This window comes from Callospermophilus lateralis, chromosome 9 (assembly GCF_048772815.1).
Source record: "Callospermophilus lateralis isolate mCalLat2 chromosome 9, mCalLat2.hap1, whole genome shotgun sequence".
In the NCBI taxonomy this organism is placed as follows: Eukaryota; Metazoa; Chordata; class Mammalia; order Rodentia; family Sciuridae; genus Callospermophilus; species Callospermophilus lateralis.
Window position 1 is genome coordinate 55,510,484 of NC_135313.1, and position 20,096 is coordinate 55,530,579.

A 20,096-nucleotide genomic window follows, 5' to 3' on the forward strand; every position below is an offset into this window, starting at 1 on the left:
TGTGATCCTCCTGCCTCATCTTCCTGAGTATCTAGGATTACAGGTGTACAGTACTGTGCCTGGCCCTTAGTCTATTTTTAAGGTATAAAGCAAATCTTGTCTTTCTTTTGCTTAAAGGTCTCTGTGGCTTTTTGGTTGTAACTGGAATAAAACCTGAATTCTTCCCCTGACTTTATGATTTATATTCTTTTTTCTGACTTTATGTTCTTTCACTTTCCTTTTTTTCCACTTTTGCTTTGTTTATACTGGTCACCTTCTGCTCTGCAAACATATTTCTGAACCTCAGTTTCCTAATTTATAAAATGGGAACAGAAATATTGATTTTGGCAAGACTGTTACTAGTATAAAATATAACTATGTGAAAGCATATAAAAATTGCAAGGTGTTATACAGATGTGAGCTGATTCTTATTTTTCAATCTTTATTCTTTTAATTTTTTGTACTAAGTAAGTTAGGACCCAATACAATATTAATTTGAAATGGAAATAGCAGCTGTCTTTATCTTGTTCCCGGATTTCAGTGGAAATGCCTTTAACATTTTATCATTAATTATGATATTTATTCTGGTGTTTTAAAATACTGATAACTTTATCAGATTAAGGAAATTAATCTTATAATACTGCTTTCAGTGATATTTAGTGTTGTAGTAGATGGTGAGAGGGTAGGAAGAAGCTTAAAACAAATATTCTCTGACTTCCAGGAATAACAAAATAGTAAATGATATAAAAACCTTATTTCTAAAGAATCCTCAAGAATACTTCTTTAAAGAAATTACATGTTTGAATATTTTAACTTATAAACAGGGAAATCTGGACATGGTTATTATATGAAAGGATCACACATACATATATTTTTTTGCTTCAAAATTTATCTCAGAGGTCCTTTTTATTTTTTGAAACCTTACTAAGTTGTTGGAATAGGCATTGCATGTACACTTAAAACAGATTTATGAAAGATTTTCTTACATTCTTACGTTTTTTAAAAGCATAGTCAGGTACATGGTATATTTTTAAAATTCTGAAGTTATTAGTTGTATCCTTGTTTATTGTTCTCTATTAGATTTAGTTAGTTGAACCCGTTATAGATTAAAACAGGGGTTGGCAAAATTACAGCCTGTGAGTCAAGTCCTGTCCACCACTGTGTATAGCTTGTGATCTAAGAATGATTTTTATATTTTAAAATCTTCAGAATAATTAAAAAGAACCATAATATTTTGTGATAGTGATATAATTTTATGAAATTCAAATTTTTGTTTTTATTGGAACATAACCATGTCATTCATGTATGTGTTGTTTATATAACTGCATTCATTCTATAGTGGCAGAATTGAATAATTGTGTTAGGCTGTTCATGTAGTTCTTATCACATTATAGAACTGTTGTAGGACAAGTCACATCTTATTTCAGGTTATTCCATGACAGATCACAGTGGTGCATTTATAACTTGACAGTATGTTAAGTGCAACATGTATTTGGTGTACTATAACAATTTTACTTATTTTTTGCCGCAGTCTCTGGCTGGGCACAAATCATGAGCTTGTAGATTCAAACAGCAATTCTTTATTCCCGAACTCACACCGGCCATCTACAAACACGTTCTGGGGAAATCCAAGTTCTCTGCCCAAATCCACTCCTGCCCAAATCCTCTCTCTGCCCAAATCCACTACTCCTGGGCTTCTGTCTCCCAAAATATACTGTCTGACCCTAAGAACTCAAGAGGAACTCAGCAGCAAGATACACCCTATTCTAAAGGGGGAACACCCTAATCTCCTATTATGGTAAACGGGGGAACACCCTAATCTCCTATTATGCTAAACCGCCCTATTCTAAAGGGGGAACACCCTAAACACGGATCCTGCCCTGGTCCTTGAGCAAGGTCACCTTACATGCAATGTCCTGCAAAATGTCCTATTTCCATGAGTCCTTCCACTAAAGAAACATGGGGGTACGCTGGCAAGGAAATTGTCATACCTACTTGGCTGATGGCTCCCAGCAATTTTTATTACTCATACATATTCACCATATACTTTTAGGACACAATGGAATATGGCCTGTTATCAAAATACAAAGGCATTATAGTTGTGCTAAAAGAATGCAGCATGTATTGGTGAAACCGCTATTGACCGGTGACGAGTTCTTGCTTCCCCAGTGTTGAAGAATAACACCAGAAAGCACACGCCGAGGCAAGGTCAGAGTAGAAATTAGAAATTTATTAAAGGACAGCAGAAAAGACTTCTCCCGGAGGAAGAAGGGGACCCAAGAGGTGGAATCCGTGGAAGGGCTGTTCTTTCCCCTTTTTATAGTTCTTTCAGTGATGGAATGTAGGTTGGAGGCCTACAGGTGGGCTTAATTATCACCTTTTGGGATGGGCTATCTCCAAGTCTGTTGGGGCTGTTTTCCCGGGCTCCATTAACATTTCTTTGAGGTGGACTTTGGCCTAGGGCCTTTTCAGGACTTCATTAACATTCCATGAGTTGTCCTGAGTTTTCCCTGAGTCATTCCCAGCATGGCCTCCATTTTCGATTTCACTCGATATTAGACCCGATTTACCTAACTACACTGACTACCTAACTTTAAATCTGGCTTCATTGGTACTACCATACTAAGTACCCATCATGATATTCTCAACTCACAGAAAAGCAATGGTCATAAATGTTTGAAAATTAAAAATGGAGTATCTCATTATAGCAGAATTTCTTCATAAAAAAGTGAAACTACGGTCTTAGCCAAAGTAAGTTTCTAAGTGGCTTGTTTCTGAAGCATGGAAAGCCATTTACTGATGGTGAGTTAATTATATTGGTTTGATTGCAGCAGCAGAAGAAATGTGTTCTGAGGAAATCTACCTAAGACTAGTAGCCTTTCTGCAAGAACAGTTGTTGGGAGAATTTGAGAAAATTGGGAACCATGTGAATAGTTGATTAAAAAATGAGGCAAATGATTTCAAGTGATCTTCCTTGGCTCTTTATGAGTTGACAGATATTACTGATACTGCTCAATTATAACTTATTTGAGGAGTCAACTCTGAGTTTGAAGTGGCTTCTAAAAAAATTCTGTGTGGACCAACTTCAAGTGAGAATATTTTCAAAGAAATTAAGAAGACAATAATTTAATTCAATCTAAAGTGGAATCTGCCAAGATGTGTTACAACTATTGGTGGTAAAAATATGTATGAAGAAGAAAAAAGCTTAGGTGGACAAATTTGCAAGACTCACAAAACTGTAAGGTGTTTAAATTCTGTGTGTTTTCATTGTATTACTTTGTAGAACCTATTAGAATCAGTCATTGTGTTACAGTAATTTATTTGTTAAATAATTCCTTGGGGCTCTAGGTGAGGCTGAACATAATGGCAGAACAGTGTGGCAGAGGGAAGCAGCTCACATCATGATCATGAATCAGAGAGCTCCACTGGCCAGATACCAACATATACCCCAAAGCCTCCTCCAGCCACACCTTACTACTTTCTGTTACCACTCAGTTAATCCCTATTAGGGGATTAATTCACTGATTGGGTTAAGATTCTTACAACCTAATTATTTCTCCTCTGAACCTTCTTGCATTGTCTCACACATGAGCTTTTGGGGGACACCTCACTTCCAAACCATAGTAACATGTTAAGCAAGCATTCTACTGCTGAGCTACAACCCCAGCCCTTTTTATTCTGTTTTGAGACAGAGTCTTCCAAGTTGCACAGACTGGCCTTGAACTTGAATCCGGCTTCAGCTTCCCTAGTAGTTGGGACTGCAGGCATGTCCCATCATGCTCAGGTTGATAATGGTTCTTAATGAATTCATCCTAAGATTGCAAGGCAAGACAATGCATACATGCAAAACGTGTGCTGAGCTAAGTCACTTAGAAAGTAATAACATTGTAATGACAAAAAGTAACTTTAAAAAAATGCTATGAAAAGGTAAAAACAGAAGCAAGTTCTATATTTCCATACATATTTATAGCAGATGTATTATCTAAGCTCAAACTACAGTTCAAATGGTGTTTTTCAGATCTCAATGAAAGTGTAAAGGAAATTTCCGTATTTATAAATCCATTTAATTGTATAGTTGAGCTTCTGCTAGTCTTTGATTGGAAGTCATTAATTTGTAGTATGATGATGTGCTAAAAGACAAATATTGAGTGTAATAAACTTTTATAAATGCATTCTATATGATGAATATGCTCAATTAAGATCATATGTTCATGGATTGATATCAATATTTGGCAATATGTAGCTATGTGAAAAACCATTTTTAAAAATTAAGTTTATAAAATCTCATTACAGATCAGCAGTAAGGGGTCAACATATGTAATCAATTATGATGACAGAGAACATTGACTTTGAACCTCAATTCAGTGAAAGGTTGTCATCCCACATTTCAAAATTCTGCTCATTACATTAGTCCTGTATTACAAAAAAAAAAAAATTAATCTCAAATAGACTAGGAAAATATTTGAGTGTTGTTGTTAAAATATTTGTGGATTTTTTTTCTTGTCTTTTTTGCTTTAAAAGTACAGACATAATTTTGCCTTTTGGTGCATACAGGCTAAAATATGTACTCTCAGGACTTTTAAGGAAAACGTTTGCTGACCCCTAGATTAAAGGATTGATACTTGGGTTGCTCTTATCTAACTAAAAATTGATATTCTATTTAAAGATATCAGCAGATTTTTTCCCCCTTTAGTAACGTCTGTTACTGTAATAAAACCATCTTTTTATATGTTTGTGTTTCTTTGAATTTTTACATACTTTGAGTTATTTAGGTGTTTGCTACCCAAAATTTTAGTGAAGAGATAATAATTATATTTATACATTTAATTAGAAATTAGAAACAATTACTTAGGTCCAATTTGATAAAATGTTTAAATCCTGACATAACTTTTCTTTCCATATGGGGTAGTATTCCTATTTATACATGTTAAATATTTCTAGAGGAAAAACTGGAAAATAATTTGTTTTAAAAACTTTTTTATTCTTGTTAGATATACATGACAATAGCGTGTATTTTGACATATTATACATACATGGAGTATAACTTATTCTAATTAGGATCCCATTCTTGCGGTTGTATATGATATGGAGTTTCACTGGTCATTTATTCATATGTGAACATAAGAAAGTTATGTCCAATTCATTCTACTGTTTTTCTTATTTCCATCCCCCTCCCTTCCCTTCATTCCTTTTGTCTAATCCAGTGAACTTTTATTCTTCCCTCTCCCTACCTTGTTATATGTTAGCATCCACATATCAGAGAGAACATTTAGCCTTTGGATTTTTGGGATTGGCTTATTTCACTTAACATGATATTCTCTAGTTTCATTCATATAATGACAAATGCCATAATTTTATTCTTCTTTATGGCTTGAGTAATATTCTGTTGTGTGTGTGTGTGTGTGTGTGTGTGTGTGTATAGACATATGTATGTGTGTATATACGGGTGTATATATATATATATATATATATTGTGTATGTATATATGTATATTAATATACACACACATATCACATTTTCTTTATTCACTCATTTGTTGAAGGGCACCTAGGTTGGTTCCATAGGTGTAGTTAAGGTGAATTGAGCTGCTATAAGCAGTGACTGCATCGATGTAGTATGATGATTTTTAGTCTTTTGCGTATAGATCAAGGAGTGGGATAGCTGGGTCAAATGGTGGTTCCATTCCAAGTTTCCTGAGGAATCTCTATACTGCTTTCAAAAGTGATTACATCAATTTACAGTCCCACCAGCAATGTATGAGTGAGCCTTTCCCCCCCCATATACTTGCCAACATTTACTGTTACTTATATTCTTGATAATTACCATTATGATTGGAGTGACATAGAATCTAAGTGTAGTTTTAATTTGCATTTCTCTAATTGGTAGAGATGTTGAACTTTTCTTCATATATTTGTTGACCATTTGTATTTCTTCTGTGAAGTGTCTCTTCAGTTCCTTTGCCTATTTATTTATTGATGGGTACTGGGAATTGAACTCAGGGGCATTCAACCACTGAGTCACATCCTCAGCACTATTTTTGTATTTTATTTAGAGACAGGGTCTCACTGAGTTGCTAAGCACCTTGCCATTGCTGAGGCTGTCTTTGAACTCGCGATCCTCCTGCCTCAGTCTCCAGAGCTGCTGGGATTCCAGATGTGCGCCACCTCTCTCAGCTCTGCCCATTTATCAGTTGGGTTATTTGATTTGTTGTTGTTGTTAAGTTTTTGAAGTTCTTTGTATATCCTGGAGATTAATGTGTATTTGAGGCATAGGTGGCAAAGATTTTCTCCCATTCTATAGGCTATCTGTTCACTTTCTTGATTGTTTTCTTTACTGTGAAGAGTCTTTTTAGTTTGAATCCATCCCATTTATTGATTCTTGATTTTACTTCTTGCGTTTTAGAAGTCTTGTTGAGGAAGTTGGTTCCTAGGCTAAAACATGAGGGAGAGTTGGGCCTACTTTCTCTTCTAGTAGGTGCAGATTCTAATGCCTAGATTCTTGATCCACTTTGAGTTGAATTTTGTGCAGGTGAGAGACAGGGGTTAAATTTCATTCTGCTACATATTTTCAGTTTTCCCAGCACCATTTGTTAAAGAGGCTATCTTCAATGTATGTGTATGGTGCCTTTGTCTAGTATAAGATAATTGTAGTTATGTTTCTGTGTCTTCTGTTCCATTGGTCTTCTTGGTGCCAATGCCATGCTGTTTTTGTTACTGTAGTTCTGTAGTATAAATTAATGTCTGGTATTGTGATGCCTCTGCATCATGTTGGAAAATTAATTTGTTAAACAGACATAAGTATCTTTGAAATGATTCTTATGTTCCATCATGCCAATCTAAATAAGTAGGCATATCTTAAAATGTTTAATTTTGAGAAGTTATTAGTATTCCTTTCAGTCCCTCCTCAAGCATAGTAATAAAAATTTACAAAGCAGGGCTTGGTATCACATGCCTGTAATCCTAGCTACTCAGGAGGATACAACTGAAGGATTCAAATTCAAGGCCAGCCTGTGTAACTTATTAAAAGCCTGCCTCAAAAAGAAAAAAAAAAAAAAAAAAGGTGGGGGTAGGAGGGGGGGCTGGGGAGGTATCTCAGTTGTAGACATTTGCCTAGCACATGTTAGGCTCTAGGTTTAGTTCCCTTACCAGGAAAAAAAAATTTTTTTTATTGAAGATTTTCTTTATTAATGCCCAGCATCTTGAAGATTGACTAACTTTAAAAAAAAATTATTATACACATTTCCTCATGAACAAAGTATTTTTATTATCAATGTTTGAAAAATATTTGGTATTTTATAAATTAATATGGATAGAATATTGAAAGAGAAATGATGGAGAGAGTATTTCAGAAAACATTTAAATATATATTTGTACATCATTTTAAATTTGAAAAGGTGTTTCTTGCTACATAAAGTCCATTGATTTTTTTTTTTTCCCCTAAGTGGCTTGTAATTTATAATGTAGGCAAAAATATGAAATATGTATGGGTAAAGGCTGAGGTAATTTTTGTCTCTACACATTAGGTAGATAATGTTATTACTTAATATATTATTTGACATGATTTTTTTCCCTCATATCTAAGTATCTTAATATCTAATTTAACTTTGATATAAATCTTGTTTTCTAGATGAAGCACTGGATGATTTAAAATCCCAGAAGAAAAAAATAGTAAGTTAATTTTTATTTAAAGTTAATTTATATAAACTAATAAGTTAGAACTGGATAATTAATGTTTATATGTTATAACTTAATGACTCTCCAAGGAACAAGTATGCTTTTAGATAGCATTTTAATGATGAAGTTAAATTACAAATATTTTCTATAGTTGGATGGACTTTTGAGATTCTGAGAATCTGTCACTTGGAAGCTAAGATGTAAGTAAATAAATCATATTGAAGAACTAAATGAGACAGAGAAGGTAAAGAGGTAGCTGTCCAGATAGTTTATTATAGCCTAAAATGGACTAAGTAGCTACATATGTCACTTCTTCAATTTTCTTAACACCATAAGGTCAAGAGACAGAATCAAGATTGGTTGTAAGAGACAAATTCAACATGAAATGTCTAAATTAAGGGGGGAAGAGAAAAAGAAAGAAAAAAAATTTTTTTAAGCATTTTCTACTTTCTAATAGTGCTGATCACATGGACATCTATTGTAGTCAGTTAAATACCTCCTTTGTGATTTAAGAAAGAGGGCCCAGAGTAAGAGGAAGGGCTGTTGGTATTTAGAAGGTGATTTAGAATAGTCTCTAATAATGAATTGTTTTTGGTATTTGGCTTGGTGATTTCACCTACCATTTTTAAATGTTATTTTTCAATTATGTGATAATTACGATAGTATCATGTTACATGGAAGCTGATTTAATCAGGTATAAATGATCGGTTCAGTGTATTTTTGTATACTATGTAACAAGTTGTGTTAACTAGGTTTCCATCATTATGGCAAAATACTGAAATAACCAACTTAGAAGGAGGAAAGTTTTATGGTGTCAGAAGTTTCAATCCATGTGAATAGGTAATAAAAGACACTAGTTGAGTATTTTAAGTAATTTAAATATTAAGTAATTTTAACACTGAAGGGATTAAATACTGAAGGGATTGATACTGAAGGGATTCCTTATCTATTTGTTTGATTCTTTTTAATGTTTTATAAGCTGCTTATCAATTGTATTGATAGTTTTGATAGTCCTACAGTAAATTATAGAAGTATGTATTAACAAATTAATTAACTTTATCATAGTTATATATGTATAGGTATATATGTATGTATAGGGCACAGGTAGAGTACAATATTCTTTGAAATTTCAGACATTCACTAGGAGTCTTAGAACATATCCTTTGTGGGTAAGGGAAAACTACTCTAGGAAAAGAGAAAGAGAGAGAGAAAGAGAGAGAAAGAGAGAGAGAAAATGTCTTAGTAATGAGAAACAGTCCAATGTCAGTAGTATCACATGATCAGAAAACACAATTTTGAAGAACATGTGATTGGCAGAAATCTCTTTAAGAGTAACAGAGCTGACATACAGGAGTCTGTGAAAGGGCAAGCCAAGCTATGTTCTACTTTTTTAATAGCCCTTGAAGGAATCATGGCATAAAAGATACAGTCTGACAACAGTTGGGAAATTCAGGGTTCAGTAGCTCTGTATATTTAAATGATTCTAGAAACTTTAACATTACAGAATACTTCAGTATGGCATTTCTTTTGCAGTATGACTAAAAAATAGATTGAATCTAACTCACTGTATTAATAAGAGAGCATAATTTGCATTGACTTACTTGACTATTGGTTATAATACTGCTCTATTGGGAGCTAATGCCCCGTCATTACTGCTCAAGCCTGGAACAGAGATGCTTTGTTGGTGTAGCTTTCTTTACACTTTGGAACAATAGGTGTTAAGATTAAATTAGCAAACCAGTGATCAAGCTAGCAGTGAGAGGCAAAAGAAGGACATTGTTTTTGAGCAAAAGCTAAACATAATCAAAACTGATTTTTGCTTATGGATATTTAGTTTAAATGCTATACTTATGGTTTTAAATATACTTCTATTGTTGAAATACCTGCAGGAAAAATAACTTATTGGGGCTGGGGCTGGGGGTCAGTGGTAGAGCACTTGCCTCACATGTGTGAAACACTGGGTTTGATCCTTAGCACCACATAAAAATAAATAAAGATATTCAAAAATATATATTAAAAAATAACGGTCTAAAATTATCAAAGTCCCAATCCTTCTCTTTCATTAATAAAATTAATGAGTTTACATTGTTACTTGATACTTTATTAAAGGCAATTTTCTAAGGGATGAATTTTTTAAAATCTGAGTAGATTTGTTAATGATATTTGAAATTTATGAAAGTATAATTTGTAATGTTGAATATGAATGGTCAGTTGATTAAAAAGTTAAATTACTTAGAAAAATGAGTAATATTTCTATGTCTTAAAGTTTAAGAACTTAATGTTAGTATTTATTACTAATGAAAATAAGGCTAGAAATTAATCTTTAGTTATCTAAAAAGTTCCCAATTCTGGGTCTGTACATTTTGCTGCTCACATGTTTGGTGGTTCTTTAAAAATTTTTGTTTTTTCCTTTTTAATCACTAAGTAATCTATGCAATATATAATCCTTCTGTATCCATGATTATTCCTACAAAACAGTTCAAAGTCAAGATCCATCAATGCATAACTCAGAATTAACCTCTTTAAGTGATTTCATGAATGTTCTATGCTTTTTCCAAAATAATGTTTCTATGTGGTAATTCCTCTCTGGCATTTGTCAGGAAATTTATGTTGTGAATTTTGAGAAAAATCATTTAAGAAATTGGGAATGTGGGGAAAATGTTATAATTTTTTATATTAAAATTTTATCAGTTAAATATAGATATTACTTGTTCAAAGGAGTCCACAAATGTCATTTAAAAGCAAGAGCAAGAAATGCTGCAGGTTAATGTTAGATTTTTGGGGTGTAGAACAGAAGCATGTCAAGGAGAAGTAGCACAATTTAGTGGTTAGTCTGGCTTTTATGGCCCTGTCTCTTCCTAATAGAGAGTCATTTTCTTGCAAGTAACTATTTATAAGTTTATATTCATGATAAAATTTAAGTAAATCCTATGAATGATATTTCATGAAAGAAATTTGGAAGCAAAAAGAAGTTTATAAATTGGTGATTTCAGCATATGATTCTGTGTAGGTCTGTTAACTTTACTAGTCCTAGTTTCAAATGTTAAAGTTTTATATTACTCAATAATATTTGCTGGTGTTTGAATATTCAGTAGGCTACAGATTAATAGAAGAGACTACAAAGAGAAAAGATGTGGAATACTCCTATATGACACTAGAAAGTGATTTAAAATCTGAATTAGTAAAAACATTATCAATTTCAACAGCAAACTAAAATCAGAGTAAGCAGGTACTATTTTCATCATTATAATACGTTTATATGATTTAACATGTTCCTTAATACTCTGAGTTGAAGATTCTTTTGGATGCACTCTTAATTTGACCAGTCAATGTGAAGTGTAAGATAACTGGCATATTTGTCATGAATCAAAGATGAAGAATATTGGATAGGACAATTAACACTTAGTGTGTTTTAAGATTTTATTTCAAGAATTCTTGAACTAAAGCTCAACTTTTTCTGATGTTGGGCCATACTTTACCAGTGATTACTTTTAAATGATACTAGTGATTACTTTTAAAATTAAACCTATGCATTAATTAAGATATTAAAGAATTGGAGTACATTGTAAATAACATTTTATAACAATGAAGTTATTTTAATTATAGTTTATATTGTGAACATAGAATTCAATATAATTTTTACTTAAATTGTGTTCAGTTTTTTCTTCTAAAGTTGTTTGAATCTAAAAAAAGAAAAAATAGGGGGATGGGGAAGGTTTTAGCTTTTAAAGTCATTTGAGTAAATTCCATGGCTGTTCTCCCAGTTAGTAAGTTTTCACTGCATTTGCAGCAAGTTAATTGCTTCTGCTAATAAATAATCTAAAATCGATGCTGACAGCAGTTAATTGGCACAGAGATTTTATTTTGTAAAGCTCTTGGCTAACGACCTTCTTTAAATTAATAGCATTAAGTGCTTTGAGGAAATAAATCTGAGGAATTGCCTGTCATTTGCTTGTCATGTCTAATAACTTCCAATAATGATGGCTGATAGATTTTTGCACATTCCATTATTGAAGTTGGTGCATGTAATTATTCTCCTCATTATATGTAAACAATTAGCAATATCTGGTATTTCCTTGCAGTAAAGCTGTTAAATACAAGTAACATATTAGAGATTAGAAGCCATTTTAAAATCTAGATTTTAATTATTTTCAGGAAGTCTTTCATTCTATCTGGATATTTTATGTGCTAGATCTAAGTAAAAATAGGGTGGGGGTTTAGCTCCCTTCGTTTTAAGACTAGCACTTGAATTTTTTTGAATAGAACTTCTAAAAATTGTAGTGTGGGTGTTTTAAAATGTGACAACTTATGGAAATTTTTGTTTGTAGCTTGAAGAAGTCATGGAAAAAGAAACTTACAAGACAGCTAAATTAATTCTTGAAAGGTTTGATCCAGACTCAAAGAAAGCAAAGGTAAGACTGTGATATCATTAATATTTTATGATAAGATGCACATTATGATAGATCACTATAATAACATTATTGTAATTGATAGGAGTTTGAGCCGCCATCTGCTGGAGCAGCTGTAACTGCAAGACCTGGACAAGGTAAATAGCTTTGTAGAAACTGCTGCTGCTGTTGGAAAGATCCATATTTACCCAAGTGAGTTCATAAGTGTGTTGGTGGTGTGTAAAAACTCATGTAGAATGCTTTTATGTTAATTTATACTTGGTAATTTGAGATATAACTTAGGTAGATGGCAATCATTGTAATTCAGTTTGATTTTTGTGGAACTATATTGGTCAGTTAAGATTTCGAATATCTGTTGAGGTTAAAATATATAATTGATTTTAACCTTTTGAAATTTAATGAGTAATTAATTTCACCAATATTTTATAAGATTTCTCCTTCAGATAATAATCTCTTGAAATGTGTTATGAAAAACTTAACATTTTAATTCTTTAATTAAATTAAATTGATTAATTAAATTGATTGATTAATTAATTTATTTTTGTGGTACTGGGGAGTGAACCCAGGACCTGGCACATTGTTGGCAAATCTTCCACCACTGATCTACACCCCCAGCACTATTATTTATTTTTGAAGAATATAATGAATATTTTGTCAAATTTGGAATTTCTTCTAAAATGGCACTTTTATATAGTAAAAAAAAAAATTAGAAATGGGAAAAATAAAAAAGAAAAATTCCACATAATGCAGCTCTTCCTTTTTGAGGTTTTAGTACCATGATATTAGTCATCACTATTACCCTAGTAAATGTTTTATAATATTTTAGAAGTAATTTTAAATGGCTACATAAAATAGTTCTAGGACTGATATGTGAAAAGGTATTTTTGAGTTTGTTGGTTTTTATCTTTGTTCTTTTCTTAAGAATATAGAAGTAGAATTTGTAAGGCTTTTGTTGCAATGTGAGGGTATATTACTTTAAAAATTTAACTGCCATTCTTATAGTAATTAATTACAATTCTTTAGAATTGTGCTCATTTGTAATGTTATAAAGCATGTAGAACTTTGAAAAGTAAATCCCCTAATAAAATCCACAAAATCCATGGTTATTAAATAAGTCTTAGTTTTAGGTTTTCAAATTGACATGGATATGTAGAAAGAATTCTACCTTCACCTTCTATCTTCCATAGTAGGATTTTGTTTTATAGAAATATTAGCCTGTTTTCTTTTAGAGTCTCTTTTGAAAAAAGTTTACATTATAATTAAAACAAATTATGTGGATATACTTGCAGTGAAAATCCTATTTTTATAGTTTAATTTTTTTCTACAATTTATATTTCTTTCATGAAACCATCAAAAAAGATTTTTGGCCTACAGACCAGATTTCTATAACTCTAAAGAATTTTTCTATATCTACTCTTAATTTTTCAAAAATATTTTTTGATTGAATTCCTGGAAGTAGAGAACAGAATAGTTATTTCCCAGGGTGGGAAAGAGAAGGGGGATAAAGGATTAAAGGGTAGAAAATTTCATTATATAGGTGAATATAATATCTAGGGCTTTAGTGTACAACACGGTGACTGTAATTAGCAATACTATATTGTATACTTGGAATTTGCAAACAGCATATCTTAAGTGTTCTCATTTCATATAGGGGAAAAGATAACTGTGATATAATGAACATTTTGATTAACATTTTAATTAACATTTTGATTTCACAATATGTAGTAAGAGTTTGAATAAATAAAAGTAACCTTGATGAATGTATTTTAGAAATGTGATATTTGCAAAAAATTATTGTTGATACTTTTTTAAAAAGTGATTTCCTTTACTAACATCCTTAAGTATTTATTAGTATTTAGGCACACAAGTTACTTCAAGAATCTAAACTCACCTTTCCTTAGAAACTTTTGAAACCCAAATATGTGTTTTTCTTCTGATGTCACATTATAATTATGGGAAATCATTGTTGGTCTCACTGGTTTGGATTCCTTTGGTACTGTTTGCTTTCAGATATTATTTTAGGGAGAATTAATACTTAGTTATAATATGAATGAATCATTTATTAAAAAATTTGCATAACTCATGTTCAGAAACCCAGGGGAATATAGTGATGAATGTAACATGTTTCTTGATCGTAAGAAGGTTATAATCTATTGTTATTTTCTTTTAAAAAAATATATCTTCTGTGGTGTATTATTCTAGTGTGCCTCACTCTTCCAGGGTTATAGTAATAAATTACTGTTTTGAATTTTTTCTTAGCTTTTAAAAAATTCTAAATTATGGGGCTGGGTTGTGGCTCAGTGGTAAAATGCTGGCCTAGCATGTGTGAGCACTGGGTTTGATCGTCAGCACCACATTAAAAAAAAAAAAACAACAAAAACAAACCAATAAAAAAATTCTAAGTTTTATCACAATTCCATTCTACTTTTAAAGAATTATACCTAAGTTTTATTGTTTTATCATTTTTTTTGCATAACATATTTATTTATTATTTATATGACAGGGGAATGCATTACAATTCTTATTACACATATAGAGTGCAATTTTTCATACCTCTGGTTGTATACACAGTATATTCACAATTCGTGTCTTCATACCTATACTTTGGATAATAAAGATCATCACATTCCCCCATCATTAATAACCCTATGCCCCTCCCTTACCCTCCAACCCCTCTGCCTTATCTAGAATTCATCTATTCCTCCCATGGTCCCTCTCCCTATCTCACTATGAATCAGCCTCCTTATATCAAAGAAAACATTTGGCATTTGGTTTTTTGGGATTGGCTAACTTAACTTAGCATTATCTTCTCTAACTCCATCCATTTACCTGCAAATGCCATGATTTTATTCTCTTATTGCTGAGTAATATTCCATTGTGTATATATGCCAAAATTTTTTTTTATCCATTCATCTAATGAAGGGGATCTAGGTTGGCTCCACAGTTTAGCTATTGTGAATTGTGCTGCTATAAACATTGATGTGGCTGTGTCCCTGCAGTATGCTGTTTTTAAGTCCTTTGGGTATAGACCCATGAGAGGGATAGCTGGGTCAAATGGTGGTTCCATTCCCAATTTTCCAAGAAATCTCCATATTGCTTTCCATATTGGATGCACCAATTTGCAATTCTACTCCAATCAGAATGGCAGCTATTATGCATACAAACAACAATAAGTGTTGGCAAGGATTTGGGGAAAAAGGTACTTTTATTTATCTTTATGTGGCCCTGAAGATCAAACCCAGAGCTCCACACGCGAGGCATGTGCTCTACCACTGAACCACAACCCCAGCCCCTCAGGAAATATTTTGAGCTCGACTTTCCACATATATATAAAATCTGATGTATTAATCTACTTTAGACTGGTTAGGGGGATTATATTAAGTTTTAAAATAAGAAAAATTAATTTCTTAAAAGAAAATACCTTCAATGTTACTAACCATGGTCCAAGCTATCTTTGGTGCTTTCTATTACTGACTCCATCTTTGCTCTCTTTGGAGCTTCTTCTTAAACATTAAGCTTCCTTTAAGATATAATATTGGGTCATGTCAGTCCTCTGCTCAGAATACTTCCAAAATCAACACTTTTGGTAATGTAGAGATCCTTGGTGACTTTACAATAAACAGTTTTAGTGTAATGATAGGAGCAAGAACCTGATTAGAAAGGATGGGAGTAGAAGAGTTCAAGACAATGAAAGACATGAATCTTTTGAGTGAAAGGGAATGAAGAAATGGATGACTGGAGGGGGAAGCATTTTGTGTGCCTGGGTAAGCATAATGTGTGAAAGAAATAATACCATATTTATGTGCTACTAGGAATGGCCCAGAGCACATGAAATAATTGATGACATAAGAGGGAATGGGGACAGTTTATTGAGAGCTGTCCATGAGAAGGTGAAAGAAGGTGTGATATAGTTTACAAATATACAAGTTAGCTTTTGATAAGAGTGTGGCAGTTCTTCTTGAGTAATAAGGGCAGACTGAGAACATGAACAGATATAGTTAGGTGGAGGGAATTGTTTTCTGAGTGTATCTGATTCTTTAGTGAAGGTAAATAAAGTTGGGGGAGATATAGTTGGGAGCTTGAAGAAACTGTATGAAATAATTCTCTAGGACAGTGAGAGAATAATTAAGAGATGTAGAGTGCCAGAGTGCCCTAAAAACTGCTTAAAATCAGTGGTCATGAATTTAAAGCATGACTGTGTTTTTTTATGTTCACCTTTATGGGTGCAGGAATGAGTAGGCAGATGGTTGGTTTTAACCAGGGTTGAGATGTTGACTAATGAATTAGGCAGTGATAAAGGGGCAGGGCAGGGAGGTGAAGTTACATGCAAGGGAATGATTTTAACAGTGGATTATGGAATTTGAGAAAATCATGAGGGAAATAAGGACATGAGGGGGGATGATGGACAATAAAAAGCTGTTTATAAGAACCAGAAAACTATATCTTGCAAATGTGGGCCAAAGTTGTGGGTTTTTAAAAAATGGCTCTTCAGCTTAAAGGTTTTACATTTTTAAACATTCTTAAAAATAGCAAAGAAGAATATGCAATAGTTAGATCTTGTGTGGTCTGGAAAGCCTAAAATCTTCATCCTTAGGCCTTTTTATAATAAGTTTGTTGACCCCTTCATAATGAATAACTAATGAAAACAGATCCTTTGGGGGTTGTAGAAAGTAAGCTGAAAAGACAAGTTTAATTTGAGAGTGGGATGCTTAATTTTAAGAGGTGAATAGTTATTGTAGGTGCCCAAGGTTCTAGGACTAAATTATAAACAGAGGAGTGAATAAAATAGGAGGATGCTCAGATTATTAGAGGATGCCATCACAAGCTAAAAATGAATACTTAACAGACCATCTTGTTTTTTTTTTTAAAGGAAGTCATACCCTTCTCTTTATGTATAACTTGGACCTTTACTAAATTAAATTAGCAAAAGTCAGTTGTATTCTGCCACAGCTGTATCTAAACTGTAGTATTGCAGAAAAATCTAATGGTTTTGGCAAACGGATTACAACTTCTTATATAAATAGGTTTTTAGAGTTTACTCATCCCTATTCTGTAGCATATGTGAAAAGTTAGTAAAAATCATAAAACTTTTTTGTTCTTTATGGCAAATGGAAGGATGCTTAATATCTTGCTGTTTTTCTGGGGTTTATGTTTAAAAAGAGATTCTGGAAAACACCTTATCATAAAATAAATTCAAGTTTATACTATTATACTTATCTGTTGTGTAGCAAACTATCCCAAAACATAATGTCTTAAAACATTGTTCATTTATTTTACTCCTAAATTTGCAGTTTGTTTAGGGTTGGGTGGAGGCAGCTCATCTTGGTAAGTTGAGGCTATTTTATTGGAAAATTTATCATCCTGATGCTTTATTCACATGGCTGGAAAGTTGGTGCTAGATGTTGTTTCTCCACATGTACCTCTCTGTGGGATCACTTGGGCTTCTTCACATAGTAGCCAGATTCTCAGACTGAGCAGCTTAATAGACATTAAGTAATTCCGGAAATTGGCAGTTTTATTTTCTTAGTCAAGCAGTTCCAGAGCACAGATTTAAAGGAAAGGCACATAGACACTCTTCATCCCAATTTGTTTGGAGTCTTATTTAAAAACTGCAACATGCATCTTAATACAAGTAACAAAGGTATTTCTTTTTTAAAAAAATTCTTTAAAAAAATTTGTTCTAATTAGTTATACATAACAATAGAATGCATTTTGACATAACTTCTCATTCTTCTGGTTGTCCATGATGTAAGATCACATGGGTCGTGTAGTCAGTAATATGTGCACATAGGATATTAATGTCCCTTCCATTCTACTATCCTTCCTATTCCCATACTTCCTCCCCTCCCTTCACTCCCTTTTGCCTAATCCAAAGTATTTCTGTTCTCCTTATAGTGGATTAGCATCTACATATCAGAGAAAACATTTGGCCTTTTGGGGATTGACTTTTTTCACTTAGCATGATATTCTCCAACTCCATTCATATACTGGCAAATGCCGTAATTTCATTCTTCTTAAAGGTTGAGTAGTATTCCATTATGTATATATATACACCACATTTTGTTTATCCATTCATCTGTTGAAGGACATCTAGGTTGGTTTCATAGTTTAACTGTTGTGAGTTGAGCTACTATAAATATTGATGTGGCTATGTCACTGTAGTGTGCTGATTTTAAGTCTTGGTATAAAGCGAGAAGTGGCATAGCTGGGTCAAGTGGTGGTTCCATTCCAGGTTTTCTCAGGAATCTCCATACTGCTTTCCATAATGGTTGCACCAATTTACAGTCCCACCAGCAATGTATGAGTGTACATTTCCCCCCACATTCTCACCAACATTTATTATTGCTTGTATTCTTGATAATTGCCATTCTGTAATAAAGGCATTTCTATTCACATTTTTCAGTTTTTGTCTCAAGTGACATTATCACCATGAATGCTTTCTTTGTCTCATCGTTGGGTTTAATCTTCCTCTTCTTGGATTCTCTATAGTATTTTGTTGGCTCCCTTTTTTGACATTTACCTTGTATTAAAGTTTTTAGTGACTTTGTTTTGTCTTTGCTTACTGTCTCTATGTGCAACTCTGTATTCCTTTTCAGTGCTTATCATAGTGTTTTAGTCATAGTGGTTGCTTAATGTGTTGAGTTGAAGGAAATAAAAAGTAAAGAATTTTTTAGCATTTCCAAAGTTTGTTTAAATGTTGTGAATAGAACCTTGATGAACTGAAAGGTACAGGTTGTTTAAAGTTGATAGCTAAGAAGACAACCCAGACCAGAAATATCATGATGTGACAAAAAAAGGAAACATTGAGATGAGGAACTATAAAGCAAAAATATGTTATTCTTTTTTGAAATACAGATCAACAACAAAAAGGTAAACTCAACTAAAGTCTTGCAAGTGGCATGTATTAGCAAAAAATTTTCTTTCCTTCTCTCTCTCTCTCTCTCTCTCTCTCTCTCTCTCTCTCTTGTTGTTGCTACTAGTGGTTAAATCAGGGCCTTGAGCATGGTAGGCAAATGTTTTACCACTAAACTATATTCCCAGTACTTTATTTGAGACAGGGTCTTTCCAAATTATTGAGGTTGGCCTCTAACTACCTGCTTCAACCTTCTGAATAACTGTGATCACAGGTCACTGTTCCCTAATATTAGCAGATTATCTGCTTGAAATTAGCCTTTTAAAATAAAGTTAGGATGAGATTCTCAATGCAGCAGGCAATACAGATTCAGCTAATTCACAGTTTCAATTTCATTTGCAATGTTAATTCCTCTTGAATATAACATAGCATATTTACAAGTTTTGGGGATAAGGATGTAGATGTCTTTGGGAGACCATTATGCTGCTTTTCATACCATGTATGTAGGGTAACATGCAGTTAGAAATTTAAAACTGAAAAGCAGGAGAAAAGTAGATTCATTTCATAGACTTTTTAAAATTCCATACTCTTGTCAGTTACTTTGCAGCTGCTATAAAGATGCAGTTCCTGCCTATTAGTTTTTGGTTAAAAGGGGGTATAAATAAATAAATAAATAAATAGTATATATAAGTAAATAAATAGTCTTAGTGTTCTAAGGACTATACTAAGGTAGAAGGTAGGCAATAAATCACTATAATTTTCTATGAGAACAGGGTTGGGAAAATACTCTTTAGGTAAAGGTACCACTTCATGGGCAATGACAGAAAAACAGCTCAGTACCTTGAGGAACTGCAAATAGATCCTGGTCCTTGAAAAAGGGAGGTAGAGTTCATGTGAAGAAGGGATCAAAAAAACACTTTGTGTACAATATTATGTGGTGAGACTTTATTTATATGCAGCATGGAAAGCCACTGGAGACTTTAATTTATTTTTGTTGTTGGTTCTAGGGATCAAACTTGGCACATGCTAAGCAAGTGCTGTGCCACTGAACTGCACGTCCAGCTCTAGGCTTTGAGTTTTAGATTAAGAACACTTTTTCTTGGTATCATGGAGAATGGATTGAAGAGAGAACAAAGCTGAGACATGGATGCAAGTTAGGATATCATTTAATATAGACAAGAG

The 20,096-nt window shown here is 32.9% G+C and overlaps 1 protein-coding gene across 1 annotated transcript in view; it reads left to right on the forward strand.

The window, feature by feature from the left end:
- Lnpk (lunapark, ER junction formation factor) overlaps window positions 1-20,096 on the forward strand; it is a 68,279-nt gene that overhangs the window by 24,166 nt on the left and 24,017 nt on the right. Inside the window, exons 6-8 of the mRNA XM_076865892.2 lie at window positions 7,606-7,646; window positions 11,981-12,064; window positions 12,147-12,198. Coding sequence (XP_076722007.1) covers window positions 7,606-7,646; window positions 11,981-12,064; window positions 12,147-12,198 — 177 coding nt within the window. The remainder of the gene's footprint in view (window positions 1-7,605; window positions 7,647-11,980; window positions 12,065-12,146; window positions 12,199-20,096) is intronic.